The sequence below is a fragment of the Ranitomeya variabilis genome, chromosome 5 (assembly GCF_051348905.1).
Source record: "Ranitomeya variabilis isolate aRanVar5 chromosome 5, aRanVar5.hap1, whole genome shotgun sequence".
NCBI lineage: Eukaryota > Metazoa > Chordata > Amphibia > Anura > Dendrobatidae > Ranitomeya > Ranitomeya variabilis.
The window spans coordinates 604,218,368-604,238,218 of record NC_135236.1 but is presented as its reverse complement, the minus strand read 5'-3'; the positions used below and the strand labels follow the sequence as shown (position 1 = coordinate 604,238,218).

Genomic DNA, 19,851 nt, shown 5'->3' with positions numbered 1-19,851 from the left:
GTGGGTTCAAAATTTTTCTTCTTAGGCTGGGTTCACATTACGTTTTAAAAGTCTGTTAGACGGACTGCGTTACATCGCGGCATAGCTCGGTGTAATGCAGTCCATTAATGCTGCCATTAAACTCTTTCAGGCGTGCGCTAGTGATGTGCCGTCATTGAGTGACGGACCCTGGCAGGCGGGCTGCAGCTTTTCCGGGTCTGTCAGCGCAGATAGATTGGCCCCCTCCCAGACTAAGAACATCAGCCCTCAGCCACCCCAGAAATGGTGCATCCTTTAGATGTGCCATTTCTGGTGCTTAGCCTTGGCTCTTCCCACTTGCCCTCGTGCGGTGGCAAGTGGGGTAATAGTATCGGGGTTGATGTCAGCTTTATAATGTCAGCTGACATCAAGCCAAAAAGGTAGTAATTGAGAGGTGTCTATAAGACACCCCCATTATTAATCCCGTCATTTTAAATTAAAAAAACACGCACAGAACAAAGTCCTTTATTTGATCAATAAACTCCCCAACCCTCTTTTACCCATTTATAAATATCCAAAGAAAGAAAAAACAAAAAATAAAGAAATCCTGTCTGCCGATAATCCATATGTCCTGCGACGGTTTTCCCACATTGCACTTGCCGAGTTTAAACACAGATGTGAGCGCACCCGAACACAGAAGAACACTCAGTTGTTTTTGTACCGTTAAATGAGAATTAATGAACATTATATTATACATTTGTTTAATATGAGGATTGTATTATTAGTTATTTTTAGACTTCTAAATTACAATGAAAAGTTGTGCATTGCTGTTAGTGCTGTCATTTAGAAAATAAAACCCAAACTTTGTGATTCTTAGGGATATAATCCAATGTTTTATTTTGTCTTTTAGTCCAGTAAGGTTCCTGTGGTGCAGCCATCGCATGGGGTCCACCCTCTCACTCCTCTCATTCCATACAACGAGCCATTCAGTCACAGTTCCCACTCGCCACATCTTCCTGCTGACCTCAACCAAAAACAAGGTAATTTCAACCCAGCGTTGACCAATTGTTTTTACTTCCGAAAGGCAAGCTTCAGTTTACTGCATCATCCAAATAAATGTAACTTGGCTACAAATTGGAATGTAGTGTGATAGAAGATGTCCTCACCGACCGTAATCTTGCATTCACATAGTGTTAATGCTCTCCTCTGAGCATTCCTTCAGGGGGTTACGATTCCCTGAAAATGTTAGTCATGGTTGAAAGCTTGGTTTGCGTCGTAGATCATGGGTCTTCTAGCAGGACAATGACTCCATTCATACTTCAGAAAGCACCCAGAAATGTATTGAGAGTTCTGAAGTGGCCAGCAATGAGTCCGGACCTAAGTCCCATTGAACATCTGTGGAGAGATCTTACAATTGCTGTTGGGAGAAGGCACTCTTCATATATGACAGACCTGGAGCAGTTTACAGAAGCAGAGTGCTCCAAAAGTCCAGTTGACAAGTGTAAGAAGCTTGTTGATGGTTATAAGAAGAGATTGATTGCAGTGATTTATTCCAAAGGATGTGCAACCAAATATTAAGTTGAGGGTGCCAACAATTTTGTCCAGGCCATGTTTGGTGATTTGTGTGAAATTATGTCCAATTTGCCTTTTATTCTGTTTTATATGTTGTTTCACTACACACAAAGGAAATAAACATGTGTATAATAAAACATGTTTAATTGCAACAATTTTCTGGGAGAAATACTTCTTTTTTTTTTAGAATAACTTCAAGGGGGCTAACACTTTTGTCCTTGACTGTATTATAACCCTCCCCTCAGGTTACAAATTCAATTGAGGCAATCAGGATGCAAAATGTAAAAACTTTGGACTGAGTCACTATCGGATGGTGTTTTTGTCTTTTTTGCTGGGCACAATAGTGTATATACGTTATTGTGTCCTGTATAAGTGATAAACGGCCACAGTGGTATTCTTGATTAGCGATATTCTTGATTAGTGGTATACTTGATTCCCCCCCCCCCCCCCCAGGGCCAGAACCTTTGAATTTTTGCACTGCCCCTTCAATATCTACACTATTTCATTGCATGCCAACTCCTCCACCACCATGGTTTCATTAAAGGACTGTCCATACTGAAAATTACTAATGCTATTTTGTTGTATATCATATTGAGTCAGAAAGGGTGTGATGTGAACACTTAAAGCAGTTGCCCACTACTTGGCAACTCCTTGTCATAACCCGCGCCTGGCCCTGATAAAATAATAAAGCTTACACTCTCCTCCCGTGCCAGCGTCGTTCCCGCGGTGATGGCACTGGCTCTCTCCCGGGCGCTCTCGTACTTTTGTTGTGACGTGGTGCCTGGCGCCCAATCAGCGCCTTGGTCACTGTCCCTGCTCGCTGATTAATTGAACATGAAGAGGAAGTCAGAGATCAGCTGTCAGCCGCACTTTCTCTTCCTACTCAATTCGACAAAGAACAGGGACCGTGAAGCCAGCGCTGATTGGGCGCCGGGCTCATGTGTCACAACTAGTGATGAGCGAATATACTCGTTACTCGAGATTTCCTGAGCACGCTCGAGTGTCCTCCAAGTATTTGTTAGTGCTCGGAGATTTAGTTTTTCTTGCCGCAGCTGAATGATTTACAGCTATTAGTCAGCATAAGTTCATGTGGGGGTTGCCTGGTTGCTAGGGAATCCCCACATGTACTTATGCTGGCTAACAGATGTAAAACATTCAGCTGCGGTGAGGAGAACTAAATCTCCGAGCACTAACAAATATTCGGAGGACGCCCGAACGCTCATCACGAGTCACAAAAACTGCACGAGAGCCCCGGGACTGCGAGTACCAACACCGCAAGAACGGCATGGGCACGGGAGACGACTGTAAGCTTGTTTTTATTTTACCAGGGTGAAACATTTAGAAAGGGCTTGTCCTAGTAGTGGACAACCTAATATTCCTTTTAGAAGTTGGAGGTATTCCTGTCATAGCCATTTTGCCTATATGCCCCAGTGCCCCAGGTGGTCAAGACTCTGTAAACAGCCTAGCAGACTTCACATAGAAATAAAAGTAAATTACGGAAACATTGTAATACCGCAATGTACGCTGTTTTTGTAAGTCACTGATTGGCTGCAGTGCTGTTGAAGTAGGGTCAGAGCTGCAGACAATAACACACAGTGGTAGCAGCAGACTCCGTGCTGGACCCAGGGAGGATAACTAAAGCACAATTTTGTGTTTTTTAAACAAACTTCATCCAGGGAACAGAGCTTTTCTGAAACCAGTTAGGCCTGAAGGGTGCTAAGCTTCTGAGCCTGTATGTAGCTGTAGTCCTGTGTCTTTGCACCACCTCAGACCACGGTCCAGTTTAATTGTCTTTTCGCTGTGGACAGGAGCTGCACAAATTTCTTGAGTTTCTAGGCTCACCAGCATGACGAATGATTCTGTGGTCTGACATGAAGTCATTTATGCAGCACACAAGTGATGTGATGTCAGCCTGACAAATCCTAAGCAGAGCCGGGGATCCTGGAAGGTAATGCAGCTCGTGTCCATGGCCAGGGAGTGCTGACCTTAGACTGGGGTAGCGTGAAGCTATCGCTCATCTGTAGTCCTGAGCTAATCAGAGATGGAGAAACGTGAGGAAACCCGAAAATAAGTCAAACATTTGCAAAGTAAATTTGGCACTAAATTTGGAACTCCGCACACTGTTAAAGTGTTAACTTTGTGATCGTTGATAAGGGAAATAATGGCATAAGGAAAAACGACGTTTCACATTTTATAGAGGTGTCCTTCCTCAGGCCATGTTCACACTGAGATTTTTGAGGAATTAAAAAAATCATTAGTTTTTCTAGCAGAAACTGCTCAGGAAACTCCACCTGGAATCTGCCTGAAAAATCACCCCATAAAATGTACAAAATGCACAGCAATGTCAAAACAATGTTGCTGTGTACAGCTTCCATTTTGACTCACTCATTTTAACCACTTCAATGTTCAGAAACCTTGAAATGGTTAAAAGTGACATTGTCATTCAAGGCCGCCCACTTTCTATTCCTAAAATATAGAGATAACGCCCAACCGCGGAACTGCCATGAGAACCAGGGCAAAGCTGCCAGTGACGCTGTCTCAGGAAAACAACCGCCAGTCTAAATTCTGAGGTTTTGAAGGCTTTTTTCTTTGCCTGAAGAGTTTTTAAAGATTGATTTTTTTTTTTCCTGAAGAGTTGTTTGTCGCCTTTTGGTTGGACGGTGCTTAGTTTGAAGATCTGCTTTTTATTCCCCCATGCTTTTTTCAGAACCTTTTCAGGAAAAAAAAACCTAAAAAAAAATCCTCATATGAAGATCAGTTTTTGAGGAGGATTTTGGAGAGTTTCGGCTCCAAAAACTGCTGAAAAGAAAATCAATGTGAACATATCCTTATCCATCCTCTTGGCTCAACATATGCCAAGATGAGGGGCATGAAATAAACAGCTCTGAATAAAAAAACATCATTTCGTACTGCTCGGTCAGGAGACATAGACACACATGGCATAAGCATGTGTCCACCTAGTGGTTGTGATGTGCATTGCAGCCTGCTATGACATACTGACTTTGTATTATGAGAAATTGGGTTCATTATTGAAATATGCAAAAAGGTGGGTATGATGCTGTTCATTTTGTCATTGTTTAGGTGGTGCATCCAATATTGTATACCTGGATGTCTTTGTGTTACCGTGCATATAGTCATCAGTCAGGGCTCTTCTTGCAAGCTTCACTTGAGTTTTGGGAACTGTGGAGGTGCCTGATCACTTTCCTAGTAACTACAGAGAAGTACTAACGGTTGGAAGGTCACGATAATATCCTAGGCTAGGTACCTTTTATATATTAATTAAGTGTTAATATTTTGTACCCTCTGGACCACCTAGGCAGTAAGGCCACGTTGCACCACAGACTGTCCAGGAGTTGGGGGATGCTTTAGTCCAGGTCTGGGAGGAGATCCCTCAGGAGACCATTCTCCGCCTCATCAGGAGCATGCCCAGGCATTGTAAGGAGGTCATACATGCACGTGGAGGCCACACACACTACTGAGCATAATTTCCTTGTCTTGAGGCATTTCCACTGAAGTTGGATCAGCCTGTAACTTCATTTTCCACTTTGATTTTGAGCATCATTCCAACTCCAGACCTTCGTGGGATATTAGTTGTGACTTACATTGATAATTTTTAGGTTTTACTGTTCTCAACACATTCCACTATGTAATGAATTAAGAGTTACAACTGGAATATTTCATTCCGTGTATCTAGGATGTGGGATTTTAGTGTTCCCTTTTATTTTTTTTGTGTTTGTGTGTATACATCTACGTGTGTGTGTGTGTGTGTGTGTGTGTGTGTGTGTGTGTGTGTGTGTATATGTATGTATGTATGTATGTATGTATATATATATATATATATATATTATAGTTAGGTCCATAAATATTTGGACAGAGACAACATTTTTCTAATTTTGGTTATAGACATTACCACAATGAATTGTAAACAAAACAATTCAAATGCAGTTGAAGTTCAGACTTTCAGCTTTCGTTTGAGGGTATACACATTAAAATTGGATGAAGGGTTTAGGAGTTTCAGCTCCTTAACATGTGCCACCCTGTTTTTAAAGGGACCACAAGTAATTGGACAGATTCAATAATTTTAAATAAAATGTTCATTTTTAGTACTTGGTTGAAAACCCTTTGTTGGCAATGACTGCATGAAGTCTTGAACTCATGGACATCACCAGACGCTGTGTTTCCTCCTTTTTGATGCTCTGCCAGGCCTTCACTGCGGTGGTGTTCAGTTGCTGTTTGTTTGTGGGCCTTTCTGTCTGAAGTTTAGTCTTTAACCCCTTTCTGCCAGCTGACGGAATAGTACGTCAGCTGGCAGATCCCCTTCTTTGAGGTGGGCTCCGGCGGTGAGCCCACCTCAAAGCCACAACATGTCAGCTGTTTTGTACAGCTGACATGTGCGCGCAATGAGCGCGAGCGGAATCGCGATCCGCCCGCGTCCATTAACTAGTTAAATGCCACCGTCAAGCGCTGACAGCGGCATTTAACTAGCGCTCCCGGCCGCGCGGTCGGAAGTGCTCGCTCCGCTGACCCCCGTCACATGAGGGGGTCAGCGGTGCATTACCATAACAACCAGTGGTCTCCTTGAGACCTCTATGGTTGTTGATGGCCGATTGCTTTGAGCGCCACCCTGTGGCCGGCGTTCAAAGTACACCTGGATTTCTGCTACATAGAGGTGATCTGTACTTCACCTTTATGTATCAGAACCGATCGAGTTGTGCATGCTTCTAGCCTCCTATGGAGGCTATTGAAGCATGCCAAAATTAAAAAAAAAAAGTGTTAAAAAATATAAAAAAAATAAAAAATATATAAAAGTTCAAATCACCCCCCTTTCACCCCAATCAAAATAAAACAATTACAAAAAAATTAAACATACACATATTTGGTATCGCCGCATTCAGAATCGCCCGATCTATCAATAAAAACAAAGGATTAACCTGACCGCTAAATGGCGTAGCGAGAAAAAAAATCAAAACGCCAAAATTACGTTTTTTTGGTCGCCGCGACATTGCATTAAGATGCAATAACGGGCGATCAAAAGAATGTATCTACACCAAAATGGTATTATTAAAAACGCCAGCTTGGCACGCAAAAAATAAGACCTCACCTGACCCCAGATCACGAAAATTGGAGACGCTACGGGTATCGGAAAATCGCACAATTTTTTTTTAGCAAACTTGGAATTTTTTTTCACCACTTAGATAAAGAATAACCTAGACATGTTAGGTGTCTATGAACTCGTAATAACCTGGAGAATCATAATGGCAGGTTAGTTTTAGAATTTGGTGAACCTAGCAAAAAAGCCAAACAAAAAACAAGTGTGAGATTGCACTTTTTTTGCAATTTCATCACAGTTGGATTTTTTTTTCCCGTTTTCTATTACATGGCATGGTAAAACCAATGGTATCGTTCAAAAGTACATCTCGTCCCGCAAAAAATAAGCCCTCACATGGCCATATTCACGTAAAAATAAAAAAGTTATGGCTCTGGGAAGGAGGGGAGCGAAAAACGAAAACGAAAAAAGCTCCGGGGGTGAAGGGGTTAACAAATGAAATGCATGCTCAATTGGGTTGAGATCAGGTGACTGACTTGGCCATTCAAGAATATTCCACTTCTTTGCTTTAATAAACTCCTGAGTTGCTTTGGCTTTATGTTTTGGGTCATTGTCCATCTGTAGTATGAAACGACGACCAATCAGTTTGGCTGCATTTGGCTGGATCTGAGCACACAGTATGGCTCTGAATACCTCAGAATTCATTCGGCTGCTTCTGTCCTGTGTCACATCATCAATAAACACTAGTGACCCAGAGCCACTGGCAGCCATGCATGCCCAAGCCATCACACTTCCTCCGCCATGTTTTACCGATGATGTGGTATGATTTGGATCAGGGGCGTACATAGATTTCACAGGGCCCCATAGCAAAATTGAGCAAAGGGCCCCCCCCCCCCCCCGAAGAAGGGAGGGGAATAGGTGGCGCGCGTAGCGCGTCAAAAATTTGCATGTTAAGCCACGCCCCCTCCACAGCCACACCCCCTCCACAGCCACACCCTCTCCACAGCCACACCCCCCAATTACTAATTTATATGGCGAAGGCAATAAAAAATAGACTTACCAGAAAGCAGCATTGCAGGAGAAAGCAGCATTGCATTGCAGTAATAGATAAAATGAATTCAACCTAAAAAAGTGAAACTATTATTATATGCCATCCCCAATACAGTGTGATCCTAAACATTTATTCACTTTAGTATGATAAACATTACCTGGAACTTTGAACAACAGAGAATGGTGGTGTTCCCAGCAAAAACTCCCAAACTTGAAAATAACAGAAAAACTTGGAAACATTCTAAACTTCTGAAACTTGAACTCAAAACCAAAACTGTGGCCAAACATTCCGCAAATATTGAGATGTGGCAACCTATAATGTAAATAACACAAATTAGTTGAGTGAGACTTTGAATGCCTTTTACCATGTGTGCATACAGCTGCCATTCACCATAACGTGCTTGTTTTTTAAACTAGAATATACCATAATGGTATATATTTAAACAGATATAGCAAAATACATTTTAGTGACTGACGCGTAGATATATTTTCAGTATTAAAATGGCCAATAAAATTGTCAGTTAACTACTGTAAAGGAAATAGTTGCCACTTGCCCTCTGCAAAATATGGACAGGGCAAAGTAGCTTCTAACCCCTTACAACACCTGCAAAGACATGTGAATGGTGTATGATACAGCTGTATACAGGTCTGCAAAAGGCTTAGAAAACGTTTTTAAACAACATAAAGAACTGATGCATTCATGCAGATGCAACAAATGGAACTTTGAAACCAGAACTCTGAAATAGAGATGGGTGAATTTTTTTTTTAAGAGAAGATTAAGTCTCATTGTAAAAAGAGGTGTTTTGATAGCCAATTAAAATCCTAGATTAAAACATTAACAAAACTGGCATTTACGAAAAAAATTACATTCCAGGGGAATCTGGAAATAAGTATGGAAAATCCACCCATCTCTATAAAAAAAAAATAAAACTTCAACTTCAACTTGCATACTCACGGAGTATAACAAACGTTAGGAAGGTTAGAACTGGCGCCTACGTGCTTTTGCTTCAGCAAATTGGTCAACAATGCCATCTATGTCAAGTTGGTTGGCTCTTGCATTTTCAATGCTTAGAATGGCAAGACCAGAGAGTCTGTGTTCAGACATTGTACTTCTTAGATAGTTTTTAATTTGTTTTAATTTTGAGAAGGATCTTTCTGCTGATGCTACCGTTACTGGCAAGGTTAGGAATAAAAGTAAGACTATGCACACATCCGGTAGATTTGACGATAGCAGGCTATTTTCGACTAACAGTAAATGTGCAAGGTCCTTGACAGATGTCAATTTTTGAATGTCATTCTTTAGAGCACATCTAAAACTCAGAAGCTGGGCTGGAAATGCTGGTGAAAGATCTTGGTTGTACTTTTTCTGCAGCTGTAATGCAGCCTCATATAATTCCTCATCTGAGGAAGATGCCAGATCTGCAGGCTGAAGTATCCTAAAATACTGCACAACCCGATTCATTCCATTAAATCGGTTTGACAGCTGACCTACAATGATGTCTAAATACTCATAGAACACGGTGACTTTAAATCGGTCCTCCGGAATGTGCAATCTCTCATCCGTACTCATCAAAATGCTTTTTAACTTTTGATAATCGCTTACTTTCAAAAGCTGGGGAGATGCCCCAGCTGCGTGCCAACAAGATAGCGCTCTCTTTCGCTTCATCAAAATGATTTCTGAATTGTGAAAGTTCTTCAGCTGCATTCTTTATTAAATTAGTTGCCTTAGATAAATCCATGCTTTCTGCCTGCAGCATGGTTGACAGTGCATTAACAGTCTGTAATACTTTTGTCTGAAGGACAACCAAAAAAACAAACTGAAATGAATCCATTTTCTTTTTAAGAGCCATTGCCTCATTTATTTCAGTTTTTTTGGATGAAATAAGGATGATTTTTGACAATGCCATCATTACATCAGAAAAACGAAATCTTAGGGCAAGCAGCGACTCATGACGGGAAGACCAGCGTGTGGGACATAATTTTTTTAGTGTGACCGATGAACTGCTTGTAAATGATGACAAAAGCTCCCAACGTCGTATGCTTTCCCCAAAAAATGTATAGACATGTTGCAATATATCAGAAAAGTTTGAAATTTCTGTAATTTCTGAAACAGCATCTTGAAGAACAAGATTCAAATTATGTGCTGCACAGTGAACATACATAGCATTGTGTTCTTTTTCTAAAATTCGGGCCTGCACACCAGAATAGATGCCACTCATTGTGGCAGCTCCATCATAGCCCTGACCACGGCACTTATGAATGGAAAGGCCATTGCTGTCAATGCATTCCAGGATCTCTTTCTCTATACCAGCAGCACGCTGGTCATGAATGGCTTGAAATCCAAGAAAGGCTTCATGGATGCGAACTTTCGTGGCTCTCATATTTGCATTCCTTTCAACAGACACGTATCTAATTACTTGGCTCATCTGATCAGTTTTTGATACATCTTGCGTTGTATCCATGATCAGCGAATAGAAGTGAGCTTCATTCACTTGAGATAAAATCTCAGATTTTACTTTGGTTGACAAAATTTCTATTAATTCGTTTTGAATTCTGGGACTAAAGTATTTTGCTGTGCCCTCTGGCAGTTCCAGCAGTTCCTTAAGCAGGGGATCATAGAGTGCTAGTAACTCTATAATTGCCAGGAAATTACCACTATTGATTTTGCCAATTTTTTCTCTGTGACCCCGAAATGGCATGTTAGCCATGGCCATTGTTAGGGTAACATTCACTATTCTTTTTAAAATTTGCCTCCAGAAATTATGTTGTTTTCTTAACTGATTTTCAGTTTGCAGGTCAATTGATCCCTTTCTTCGCCACTGATCATAAACTACACAAGCTTCTAGATGAGATTGTGAACATTCATGGCGTTGTATTTTGTGCGATAAGCCTCTCCAGTTTTTAAGTCCTCTGGCCCAAGCTGGGGAAAATCCTAATTTTCTTCGATCACCAAACAGCCAGCATGGCTCACAGTATGCTGCATTTAATTTTGGCGAGTAACAAAGCCAAGAAACTGGAAATTTTTGACCTGTTTTCGTTATTTTCTCATAATACTTCGCAGAAAAGCATCTTTTATTGTCGTCATTATCTCTAGGAAATGGTCCTGGTGGTCTGCAAGGGCCATGCGTAATTATAAACATCTTAACAGACGAGTCTGTTATAGTAACTGGGAAATTTGCTCTGTCTGTTATGTATTTTTCACAAGCAAGGTTGATAGGACTCGTACTGCTATCAAATGGCATAACGAATTCTTCGCTAGCCAATCCAGAAGTGCCTGGCTGGTCTGCCTGTTTTTCACAAATATCTTCCGTGCTAGCTTCAGTAACACGTGCCATTTGCTCAACTGTACTTGCTGCAGGATGATCTCTGGATTGCGCCAGTTCCTGTATTGAATTCTCTGAGGAGCAAAGACTTTCAGCCCTTGCTTCTAAATCTTCTGTATGTGAAATAGTAACAGAGCTCTCTGCAGAAGAAGGGGCATTGAAGAAACTACTGATTTTGGGCATTTTGGCATGTTTCTGGCTTTCCTCTCTCTTTTTTTTACGCTTCTGAGCACCGCTCAGATGCTTGTAGCTTGACATAATGGTAAAGCTTTTTCCTGTAGAAACAAAGCACATTCAACCTTATATCCCCCTCCACAGCAGAGCTTCATAACCTGGAAACCACTTGAACTGAAGAGCTAAATTCAGTAAAACCTTAACTTTAGATTAAACACCTGATCTGGTCTGTCTGACTGTAGGGCATCAATTGCTATGTCTCCTGGAAATACATCACATTTCCCATCAAGGGGTTCTTGCAGACTACCTCTAGTTCCGTGTAACTCAGTGTGACCTTCTAGCTGCAGAACAACTTAGTATAACCACTACTGAACTGCAAAAGCATTGCTCACGTTTCCTCCCTGGCATAACATAAATACACTGAATGGTCTAGGTCTGATGGTAGATTCAGGACCCCTAGCTGAACATCTTTTTTTTATACTGCCCTGCACCACTCGCTGGCTGGGAAGCACTGTTACCCATATCGCCGGGATCACCACTCTCCGAGCTGCCAGGAGGCAGTCAATTAAAATCCTGTGTCAGGCTCTGCCCTGTCGCAATTCATTGCGCGGCGCTGCTCACATGCTCCTCCATAAAGGCGAAGTGCAAGCAGTACTATGGGGAACAGAGTTGCATCGCTTGATCCAATGCCCCTCGTTGCACATTGTTGTGGCTCCTCCATTCTCATATTTGCTGAGCCATACACCACCTCCACAGATAGGAAATAGCTACCGTGAAGCCTAGGAATGCCCCAGGACACCCTCCTCAAAGCTAGGCAGATAAATGACATACAGATGTAGCAAGAGTTCAGAATGAAACTTGTATCTCATTGCATCAACACTTTGTGATGCACCAAAGATAGTGAATACCAAGCTAACAATGGGCTTATGACACTAATGACTCTCCATTGTTCAGATCCATTGTTCTGAACAGATGTGTGAGAAAGCATTTACATATGGAAGCCTCCTGCTACCGAGATCAGCATAAGACCCCATGCTGGAAAATATCCCAACAATTCTACATTTAAAGTGGAACAAGCTCCATTTTTGGGGGTGGGTGGAGCACTCCCACCGTGCTGTCACGCACCCCCGGGACATCTGCTTTTGGGATGTCCCGCAACAGAAAAACCCGGGGTCTCCGGGTACTCGCCTGCATTCGCCGGCCTCCTGCGCCTGTGACCCCACTACACCACTTCAGACTCGAGCTTCCTGTAAGCTCTGGCAGCTTCGGGACGGAGGTTACGCCGAGCACGGCATCCCTCGCATCCCTATACACATAAGTGCATATAGATTTAGATTCCTATGGACATACACGCAGGGGATGCCGCGCTCGGCATAACCCCCGTTCCGAAGCTGCCCGAGCTTACAGGAAGCTCGGGCATGAAGCTGCACAGGGGCAGGAGGCTGCCGGATGCAGGTCAGTACCCAGGGACTCCGGGGTTTTTGCAATGTGGGGCGTCACAAAAGTGGATGTCCCGGGGGTGGGTGGCAGCCTGGTGGGAGGGCTTCACCCACCCCAAAAAGTAGTGGTTGTTCCGCTTTAACAGAAAGATAGATCTGTAGGCATGGGGGGTACATGACTGGGTAAACCAAAAAATTATATCACAAAGGAGGCAACAACTCAATATCCCAAATTTACAGATATACATAGTGGTGTATAACACATATAATCAATATGGCACAGTGCATTATGCTAATGTTTAAAATATATATATACACATATGCACTATAGCACGGAGGAGGAAATTGTATCGGAAACACACATTCAATCATTGGGGGTCATCCAATATTTTGGATGCGTTTACCAGTGAGCCAGCGCAGAGCAAACAGCCTGCTGCTTGGTAAGCATGGAGAAAATAACATTTTTCCAGAGAATCTCCTGCACCTATGATAGTGTAGTTATACAGGTAAGAGACAGAATGTTCTGAATTATATACGTTTCTTTTCACAAATTCTGACAAACAAGCAGTCTTTGAGCTATCTAGAGAAAAGCCTGCTGAGGCTCTGCAGCAAAACTTTTTCGAATAGCCCATAGAATAATTATAAATGAAAATAAAACAACTTTACATAATTAAGAGTATTCTGTGCCTCACCTAGCGAAATATAGAAACTAAGGAAAAAGACCAAAAACAGAGGCGTTCCTAGCTCTCGGGGCCCAAAGTTACCCAAAATTTGTACCACAACTGGATAATGATGATCAGAAAGTCCTAATATATATATATATATATATATATATATATATATATATATATATATATATATATATATATATATATATATATAACACACATTTGGGTACCTCTTAATGCATAATAAAGCAGTCAAGACCTCAAAATACAGACTGAGTAAAAAAAATTGTGCTAGCAAAAGACAAAAAAAAAATCTACGCAGGGGGTAGCCCACAAGACCCACACATTACCGAGTTCCAAGACCAATTCCACAGGGTAGATTGCTGCTAGGGTTATTGCCTATTTATAAGGAGATGTCCCGCTGTGCTGGCTGGCCAGCCACACCACACCTGACATCATGCGCGACAGCCACCATCCGACAGCATCCCAACAGACCGGGAAGTGACTGCTGGAGCAAGAACATGCTCCAACATCCACATAGCTCACAGGTGCCAGTAACCATTAACAATAATGCCAGTAACCATTAAGCCAGGAAGAGAAGCCATGCTCTTCAAAAGGGCATTGTAAGGGGAATGTCCAGGCTAAGTGTAAAGACAAATCATAGTTGGCTTAATCGTCGTACAGAGGGTGTATCTTGGTTTGCTGCTGAATAAAGCTATGGCTGGTGAGATCCAGCCCCTCTTCTAATGCACAGCCCCTGGATTTTATTCATGCAGGAACCTCTTTTTAATTTAGCAATTAGAGGATGTCAAAGAGGGAAAAGACAGATCAAATCAGGGCTACCCAATGCTGCACTGTACACACAATCTCCGCTCTGTCACACACAGTCTGATGCTTGAGGGGTGAATGTAGGTACACCTTTCAGTGCTAAAAACCATCGTCATGAAAGCATAAAACCGAGGAGTTGATAAGATCTCTGCGCAAACAGCTTTATTCAGCAACATACCAAGATGAGTCCTCTGCATGGCAGATAAGCAAACACTGGTTTTTACACTTAGCCTGGACAATTCCTTTAAAGCAGCCGGGTGCTGTGCCCCCTCCAGCAGTACACTATAGCACTTTGCACCAAAAAGGTGCAAAAGATTCATATTTCCTGGTACCCACGATGGGCCATCTGCTCAGAGCTTGCAGCAGCATCAAATTCAGCATCTTCTCAGGTATGTGAAGCTGTTCTTACAAATTTGTGTAATTCCAATCTATGGGCTATACAGAATACAAATTTTCCCCAAAGGTAAGCCCATAGGATGCCATGATATACAAATTTGTAAAACAAAAAAAATAACTTTACATAATTGACAACAATCTGATAGTCATGTGGGGGGAGGTGCAGAGTATGCAGAAAATGGACATGCTTCCACTCAGCACTATTCTCATATAGGTCTTATTCATGCTTACCAAAAGTATGCACAAGAGCTTCTCTTGACTCCAACGATCTCAGCTGCCCTCTTATTGGCTCTGACAGGCTCTTCGTTGCTTTGGGAGTATTCAGTGGCCTGCAAGTAAAAAAAATAGGTAAATAAATTGCAGCGTATGTGAGACTGGCTATGGGGCTACTGCTCAGGGTGAGAGAGTGACTGGGAAGATGGCCTGGGATGTGTTGGTCACTGCTGTTGATTTGCTGCATGAATGGGTTAAAGGCGGAAGACAAATTCCTATGTTTGCACAACATTACAATGGTCCCAAATCCCCTTTCCTTTCGGAAGTGTGGACCCGCTAAGAAGCAGGTATAAGGCCGCTGCCCGCACATGTGCTGTTGAAGTGAGGACAAGGTAAGATAGAGCCTTACCTTGGTCCACGAACTGGTGGTTGGGGACCTCTGCCCTACACAAAAAATATAATCAGAATCGATTTGTCACAGATTGAGGGTTAGGGCCCTATTACACGGGCCGATAGTTTGGCCAATCAAAAAAAACCGCCCATTTGTCTGGAAGCTCGTTTGATCGCCATTTACACTGGCTGAGAAATCGGCCAAGTTAGTGCCCGAGCAACCGTTTCGCTCGGGCAGTTACTCGGCCGATAGCACCAGGCAGCGGTGGCTCGGGAAATGCTACTTTGAGAGGATGGGAGCGCAAGCACCGGGGCGCGAGTCAAGATTGAATCGCGTGCCAATGGGAATCCTCTTACGTCTGCATAGGAAGTCTGAGGAGAGGAAGTGGCTAGGAGGTGGGAGCATTTCCCGAGCCACCGCTGCCTCTTCGGATCTTCGGGAGACGGCAGAGGACACCAAAAGGTAAGTATAGCGTACAAAAAAATATAATAAACATTAAATTAAAAAAACTTGTGGTTTTTTTCACTTTACCTGCAGCGCAGGAGTCATGCAGAATTGAGCCCTATGAGTGTGTGATTGCTTGCGTGTTTACACACAAACGATTGAAGGCAATTGATGGACGACAAACAGAGATTTAAGGTTCTGCATGACAGAGGTGATCGCCGACCAGCGACCAATTTTTTGTTCGATCGTTTGTTCATTTACACGAACAGATAATCGCTCAGATATGTTGAATCCCAGACAATTATCTTTTCACATTCGTCTGGTGTAAAGGGGACCTAAGTTTCACTGTAGCTCAGCAGAGTCCTGTCTGCTTCGAAGATGACACAGAGGGCAACGGGCAGCCTGTGTAAACACTGGGGGAAAACTTTTAGGGCCCTTTTACACGAGCTGATTTTCGGTCGAGAACTCACTCAAATGAGCTAATGCAAATGATAATCGACAAGTGTATGTGCTGTAGTGATGAATGTGAAATTGCTCCTAAATTGGTCATTTGCTCAATATGCCACGGACCCCAGATCGTTGTTTGACAGCTGCTAATCGCCTGCGTGTATATATACGAATTATCATTTGTGCATAGAAATCAGCAGCGGCCGAACGATCAAGCAGTCACTTGGGCAATTTCTTGGCATGTGTTATGGCAATGTTTTTATCATTTGACAATTGGTCTTTTCGTTTGCTCGCCCATATATTGGGCAATTTATCTGCCCGTGCAAAAGGACCCTTACTGAGCCCTCCAGCACATTATGCATTTTTGGCTAACCCTTAGTGTAAAAATCTGTAACCAAATGGTGTTTGAATACATGCAACTTAAACCATCAATCAAGCTCTTCCAGAACCCCCTCCCCAATCACCCCAGTACTCAGTAGGGTTTGGCATATAAGGGAGGCCAAATACTCACCGATCCTGCCACCTATGAAGTGCATCCATCTCCGTGTTTGCATGCAGGGCCAAGTGGTGTCATTGTGAATGCAGCACCAACGGAGCAGGCCACACTCCATGTTTGGGGGGGGGGGGGGGGGTAGGAGATTGGGGAGGGGGCATGGTGCTCCAGAGCTGGGGGGAGGGGCTGCCCTCCAACAGCACTTCCTGGTTGTCACCCGGAGTGAGTGACACGCCCGAATCTGTTCTCGGCAATGGAGATGGTACGTTAAGCAACATCTTGAGATGCCGCCTCCAAGAATCGAGGCGGGCGTGTCACCCGGAGTGACAACCAGGAAGTGTTATTGGCGAGCAGCCCCTCCCCCCACCACCAGACTGCCAATCATCAACATCGGGTGCAGTGAGGAGGATGGGACATGCGCTGTAAGGGCTGCCCCAGACTGAGGGTAAGTATGCTTATTTCTTTTTTGGGCCGCAATGTCCCTTCAATCAACAATATATTACCTGGTCAATCAACAATTGAATGGTGATGAGTGACTTTGATAGCTGCTATATTCCATCTGTCGCTCCGAGCACTACTGTCTCCCTCCCCTCCTGGATGATCAGTTACCGCGACAGACCTGTACACAAAGGAAAATTTTCTGCTTAATAAACTGTTATTGAGAACACACACACATGTGCTGCGGCTGCCAGTGACCTAGGCCCTGTTGCTGTTTGTGACCTGGGCCCCGTGCTTGCGACTGGGCCTTGTTTCTGTGGGACCCGTATGTGCAGATGGGCCACAGGCCTGTTGCTGTGGGCCCCAGAGCCCAGCCACACCAGGGCCCAACTGCTTGTACAGGGCCCACAGCAACAGGGCCCAGCCACCACAATGGAGCCCGCAGCAACAGGGCCTGGGGCCCAGCCGCATGCACGGGGCCCACAGCAACAGGGCCAGGGGACCAGTAGCAGGCATGATGTGTACAGCATCTGTGCCCTGTTCTTGTGGGCCCCGTGCGTGTGGCTGGGCCCTGTTGCTGTGGGCCCCTCGGTTGTGGCTGGGCCTATGCCCTGCGGCTGGGCCCACAGCCCAGCCCCACGCACGGGGCCCACAGCATCAGCGGCTGGGGCCCAGCAGCACAGACGGATCACAACGGCAGGGCCCTTTTGCTGTGGGCCCCGTTTGTGCGGCCCAGCCATAATAACGGGGCCCACAGCAACAGGGCCTGTGCACAGCATCTGGGCCCTGTTCTTGTGGGCCCCGTGCGTGTGGCTGGGCCCTGTTGCTGTGGGCCCCTCGGTTGTGGCTGGGCCTATGCCCTGCGGCTGGGCCCACAGCCCAGCCCCACGCACGGGGCCCACAGCATCAGCGGCTGGGGCCCAGCAGCACAGACGGATCACAACGGCAGGGCCCTTTTGCTGTGGGCCCCGTTTGTGCGGCCCAGCCATAATAACGGGGCCCACAGCAACAGGGCCTGTGCACAGCATCTGGGCCCTGTTCTTGTGGGCCCCGTGCGTGTGGCTGGGCCCTGTTGCTGTGGGCCCCTCGGTTGTGGCTGGGCCTATGCCCTGCGGCTGGGCCCACAGCCCAGCCCCACGCACGGGGCCCACAGCATCAGCGGCTTCTATCAGTCTTCTATCAGCTGTGACCATGTGGAGCTCCTGTAATGTTTTATTCTGACCTTTCCTGGCGCCTGCGCAGGAGCGCGATGCTGGGGAGACTGTGGATGATGTATGGTCGCAGCAAGGAGGAGGACGGCATCACAAGGAGGAGGTGCTGGAGCAGTGACGCCCCGGAGCGCCCGCCCTGTAGCAATATACAGGAGCGAGCGAGCAGCCGTCGGTCGCAAAGGGTGCACGGTGACGTCACTTCCGGTCGCTCGGAAATGAGATCACCGCGCCCCCTATGTGACCTTCCCCCTCCAACTGCAGCGCAGCACCGTGGGGAAGCTTCCTGCTTCCCCACACGCTCATCTCCGACAGGGCCCGACAGCAAAGCCCTGTCGGCTCTCGCGCGCCCCCCCCCCCCCCCCCCCCCGGGACGACTGGTCCGAGCAAAAAAAAAATTAACACAAAAAAAAAAAAAAAATAGGTGGCGTACACACCATGGGGCCGGGCAGCACCGGGCCCCCCCGGCCGTGGGGCCCGGATGCGGCGGCACCCGTCGCATACATGGTGTGTACGCCACTGATTTGGATCATGAGCTGTTCCACGCCTTCGCCATACGTTTCTCTTTCCATCATTCTGGTAGAGGTTGATCTTGGTTTCATCTGTCCAAAGAATGTTCTTCCAGAACTGTGCTGGCTTTTTTAGATGTTTTTTAGCAAAGTCCAGTCTAGCCTTTTTATTCTTGATGCTTATTAGTGGCTTGCACCGTGCAGTGAACCCTCTGTATTTACTTTCCTGCAGTCTTCTCTTTATGGTAGATTTGGATATTGATACGCCTACCTCCTGGAGAGTGTTGGTCACTTGGTTGGCTGTTGTGAAGGGGTTTCTCTTCACCATGGAGATTATTCTGCGATCATCCACCATTGTTGTCTTCCGTGGGCGCCCAGGTCTTTTTGCATTGATGAGTTCACCAGTGCTTTCTTTCTCAGGATGTACCAAACTGTAGATTTTGCCACTCCTAATATTGTAGCGATTTCTCGGATGAGATTTTTCTGTTTTTGCAGCTTAAGGATGGCTTGTTTCACCTGCAGGGAGAGCTCCTTTGACCACATGTTTACTTCACAGCAAAACCTTCCAAAGGCCTTTTATCTGCTTAATTGAGAATGACATAACGAAGGGATTGCCAACACCTGTCCAAGAAACAGCCTGGGAGTCAATTGTCTAATTACTTTTGGTCCCTTTTAAACTCAGGATGGGACATGTTAAGGAGCTGAAACTCCTAAACCCTTCATCCAATTTTAATGTGGATACCCTCAAATGAAAGCTGAAAGTCTGAACTTCAACTGCATCTGAATTGTTATTCATTGTGGTAATGTCTATAACCAAAATTAGAAAAATGTCTGTCCAAATATATATGGACCTAACTGTATATAATACATATACAGTACAGACCACAAGTTTGGACACACCTTCTCATTTAAAGAATTTTCTGTATTTTCATGACCATGAAAATTGTACATTCACGCTGAAGGCATCAAAACTATGAATTAACACGTGGAATTATATACTTAACCAAAAAGTGTGAAACAACTGAAATTATGTCTTATATTCTAGGTTCATCAAAGTAGCCACCTTTGCTTTGATGACTGCTTTGCACACTCTTGGCATTCTCTTGATGAGCTTCAAGAGGTAGTCACCGGGAAGTGTGCCCTGTCAGGTTTAATAAGTGGGATTTCTTTACTTATAAATGGTGTTGGGACCATCAGTTGTGTTGTGCAGAACCAAGAGGAGAGGAAAGACTGGACTAGAAAGGGCCTGCACA

General features: G+C 44.5%; 1 protein-coding gene and 1 long non-coding RNA gene across 19 annotated transcripts in view; one reads left to right on the top strand and one right to left on the bottom strand.

The window, feature by feature from the left end:
• Positions 1–19,851, top strand: part of TCF7 (transcription factor 7) — a 207,884-nt gene that overhangs the window by 99,724 nt on the left and 88,309 nt on the right. For all 18 annotated transcript variants that reach the window (XR_013215869.1, XR_013215870.1, XR_013215868.1 and 15 more), the window contains exon 4: positions 869–998. Coding sequence is in view for 15 of the 18 variants with exons in the window: in XM_077266059.1 (XP_077122174.1) it covers positions 869–998 (130 nt within the window). In the remaining 3 variants the exon portion in view is untranslated. The remainder of the gene's footprint in view (positions 1–868; positions 999–19,851) is intronic.
• On the bottom strand, positions 7,532–17,084 carry LOC143776576 (uncharacterized). The gene is made up of 4 exons (XR_013215871.1): positions 16,947–17,084; positions 14,687–14,784; positions 7,786–7,940; positions 7,532–7,700 (listed from the first exon to the last, which is right to left on the bottom strand). It is a non-coding gene; the product is annotated as an uncharacterized LOC143776576 (long non-coding RNA).